This window comes from Nesoenas mayeri (genome assembly GCF_963082525.1).
Source record: "Nesoenas mayeri genome assembly, chromosome: 4".
Classification (NCBI taxonomy): Eukaryota; Metazoa; Chordata; class Aves; order Columbiformes; family Columbidae; genus Nesoenas; species Nesoenas mayeri.
Window position 1 is genome coordinate 8,562,878 of NC_137540.1, and position 3,536 is coordinate 8,566,413.

Here is a 3,536-nt window from a genome sequence, read left to right on the forward strand (position 1 = left end):
AATGTAAACTAACACCTGTTCCTTCCTCGTACATGATCCAAATCAGTGAATGTAAGAAATCCTGTGCATTTTATATAAGAGGTTGATTTCATGTAAAAGCATTTATATGTAAGAGTTAGTTTCAGATTATATCTGAATCTTGCTTTCTTTTTCTAGACAGCTGCATTTGCAGGTATTGGTTATTCCACCTAATTACAGAGTAGGAAAACTCCGGTTAAAAGCATATAAAAGACAAGAAGCTACTGGACACTGCGCCCAGTGGTGCCACGTCTGGTGACACGGTGATTCCTGCTCAGGTTTGGTTTGTTAAGCTGAGGGACTGGGTGTGTGATAGCGTTTGTGCTGAGATGGCAGCTGAATTGCACATCTAGGCCAAGGACTGTAAAAGTTAAGTACTAGAGTGTAGTTCAAAGAGTAGAAAACATGGGAACAAAGTTTTTTTGGCAAAGATGAGACTTAATAGACAAATGAAGTCCTACATAAGCCTGTGTTTTAGTTTGATTGCCTCTCCCGTGACTTTCACTTGTGGTTGTTTGCCTTAATCTCAGGTTATGTTGTGTTATTCAACTCTCCTCCCCTCAGGTATAATTCTGGTTTTCTTGTAATGATTAATGCTGAAATGCAGCTTAACGTTTATGGATGGTAAGATGTGGGTAACTTACATATACTCTGTTGTGATTCATTTCAGTGTGTCTTTCAAACAAATACTTGACAAAAAACAGGTGCCAATGAAAACCTGAGCCCCTAGCAAAGAAAATCTTACCTGAAACAACCTGAGAAATGCTTAAATGAAAACAGATTTTGTAAGAACTTAGGAGGAGGCGTGGAGGGGGTGGAGAGGGACAAGACTTGCTTGAAAGTATTTTAGTCAACTCTTATCTTGGAGCAATGCCACTTTTAGAAAGCCCAGAATAATGCCACTAAAAATTTCTTATCTGGATCGTCTCAGAAATAATTTTATTCATGTAAGTGCTTTTAGACTGTAGTTTAAGAAGGCAACAAATCCTTACTGAGCAACTAGATGCTTTTATTACAAAATTTATTTGTATTTTTACATAACATGATCACTGACGTTGCATGTTTATTTACATTCACAAGCAAAAGTAGCTAACTTGGAAAAAATACATATTTTAATTAATTTTAAAAATAGAAGAAAGAATCTCACTGCAAAGTTAATAAAAGCATTAACTTTAAAGGACTATGCTGACAAAGTGTTTCTAAGCTGCAAAATCTGGGAAGTTACAACCTAGGCTTGAAAATACTGTTTGGAGCTTAGTGTCAAAAGCGAAGCACAAAATATAACATGCAGCGAGACATTACGTCCCTACTTAGCTAATCAATGCTGGGGCTAAAACACTGTTCTGTGTGTTCTGTGTTAATGCCCATTAAATATACCTTCAAGGCATGTGATCACAGTTCTTGAATTGATTCTGCTACAATGGATTTGAGTGGCTCTCTATGTCGTCTTCACGTTTATCTGGCAAACAGTGGTGACCAGAGAGCACATTTGCCCTGGTAAAAACAGTGGCAGGAATCAGTTTCTGTTGAACGAAGTATGCTCTGGTATGACTGTACTGAAAACGGTAAGACGACTGATGTACAGCAGTGAGAACAACCAAGGACAGTGGACTGAGATGACAGCCTTCCATTTCTGAAGTTATACAGGTTCCAGATGGTCAAAATCAGCTCCAGCCTCCTTCGCCCGTATGCCATGGCTCATTTTCATCAATCTCTGTGGGGTTTTTGCCTTGGGAAGGAAACAAGGGAGAGGAAATGCCAGTCTCAGGTACAGGTTGCCGTGATGGCAGGCATCTTTCCTGTAAGATTGGCACTTCGGACAAGTGGAAGTAAGTCTCAAAATAATCCATGGACACCCCTTCTTGAGTCTCCGCTAAAATCTGGTAGTCCCCAAACAAAATGATACACTTCCATGGCAAGTCAATTTTGTTTAAATAACCCAGTTCTGTTTGGTCCACCATCAGTTTTGTTTTCTTGCTCATGTTCTTTATCTCAAAACAACATTCTGAGCTGTTCAGTTTCCTGTAGAACTGCAATGAAAACTGAATCCGAGAAACACGAGTATCCATTAAGTTGTAATGGCAGACATTAGAATCACGGCCAAACTTGGCCACTTCATCTGCCCTGACTTGTTCTCGCCTACAGAAATTCAAGCAACTAAACATCTGGTCATTTTGGCAAGGGTGGTAAAAGGTCATGTGGAGACACGTTATTGTTTCTTCAGTGTCAGCTTCTTCAAAAGAAATCATGATGAAATGAGTTCCTCAGATCTACAAGAAAGAAGTAAAATCACAGCATGAAATCACTGCAGTACCAAAAAAATGTCTTCAGCGTGGCATTAAAATACTTCACATATTTTTGCATCGTGACTGTATACAATTTATAGTAAATTGTCTGACAGTGAATGTAACGAAACCTCTGGAACGAAGAAGTGGAAGTTGAGCGCACCCAGTCCATGATAAGCATCATTTCCCAGCACTTTGCCTAAGGCTCATGAGGTGACCACAGCCAAATGCCAGGTTGTTCTGTGCTGAACTCCTCCCAGCAGACAATCCCACATCTGTTGCAATGGCTGCCTAGCGCTTCAGAACTCTGAAAAACACCCGTGACTCTCAGTTGCTGCCAGCTCATTCTTCATGAGGATCTCTCAGGTAGATTTATCTTTGGAAGAAATATGTCACTTAGCAGTGTCAGTAAGATCCACTTTATGAACTTAAAATGGAGCATTAAGTATTACTGTCCAGGCCTGTGTGCTCTGTTTTACAGCGTATTCCTTTGACTAGAAGGCATCAGACAAATAACTTTTACAAATGCAGTCTGACTGCAGGCAGTAATATTTCAAATGTGCATAAAGCACTATTTTGGTTCTTTAGTCAGAATTTACCTCTTCTATGAAAAAAATACAATATTTAGAAGTGACTGATGTGACAGTACGTAAAATGAATGCAAAAGCTGGAATAACAGCAAGCCCTAAAGGAAGAATTGTCAGCAGCTCTAGGGTATTCCCCTGTTGCCTGTTGGAAAATCGCAGCCATCTGCTGAAGTACCTAACTAGGAACTAGAACTAACAAATAACTTTTCCTGGTTTTGTTGTTTTGTTGTTTTCTTTTTTAAAGCTTTTCACAGCACAGAGATGCTTACTTATGAACTAAATTTTGTTGCAAAGTCTTGAGCAACTGAAGTGCAGCCAAAAAAAATCTATGAGATACCTTAGGAAACACTGCGATCTGGTTCTCTATACATGCAAACTCAGTATTCTCCTGCACTGAAACTTAATCTAAAGAAATAAAAGACTCTAGGTACTTAAAGTAGGAACCAGAGATTAAATTCTCAGTTTCTCACCAGAGAAACATGTTATTAAACTGTGTTATTCGTAAGCGGCCATTTAACTTGAATCATACAGTGCAGATGTTTGTATTGGTTCTTCTAGATCACGGTAAGTTCCCAACATGTCACGTACCAACCCTGAGCTTTCTCGCCAGCTCTATTCAGTGAATGACACTGAGAAGCAGCTTACA

General features: G+C 39.3%; 1 protein-coding gene across 1 annotated transcript; it reads right to left on the bottom strand.

Moving 5' to 3' along the window:
* Positions 1-1,682: 1,682 nt before the first annotated feature.
* Positions 1,683-2,273, bottom strand: TIFA (TRAF interacting protein with forkhead associated domain; the record flags this gene model as incomplete). Its single annotated transcript, XM_080343339.1, has 1 exon — positions 1,683-2,273. Exon 1 carries the CDS (start codon positions 2,265-2,267, stop codon positions 1,683-1,685), a length of 585 nt encoding a protein of 194 aa, XP_080199465.1. The 5' UTR covers positions 2,268-2,273.
* Between the last annotated feature and the right edge of the window lie 1,263 nt (positions 2,274-3,536).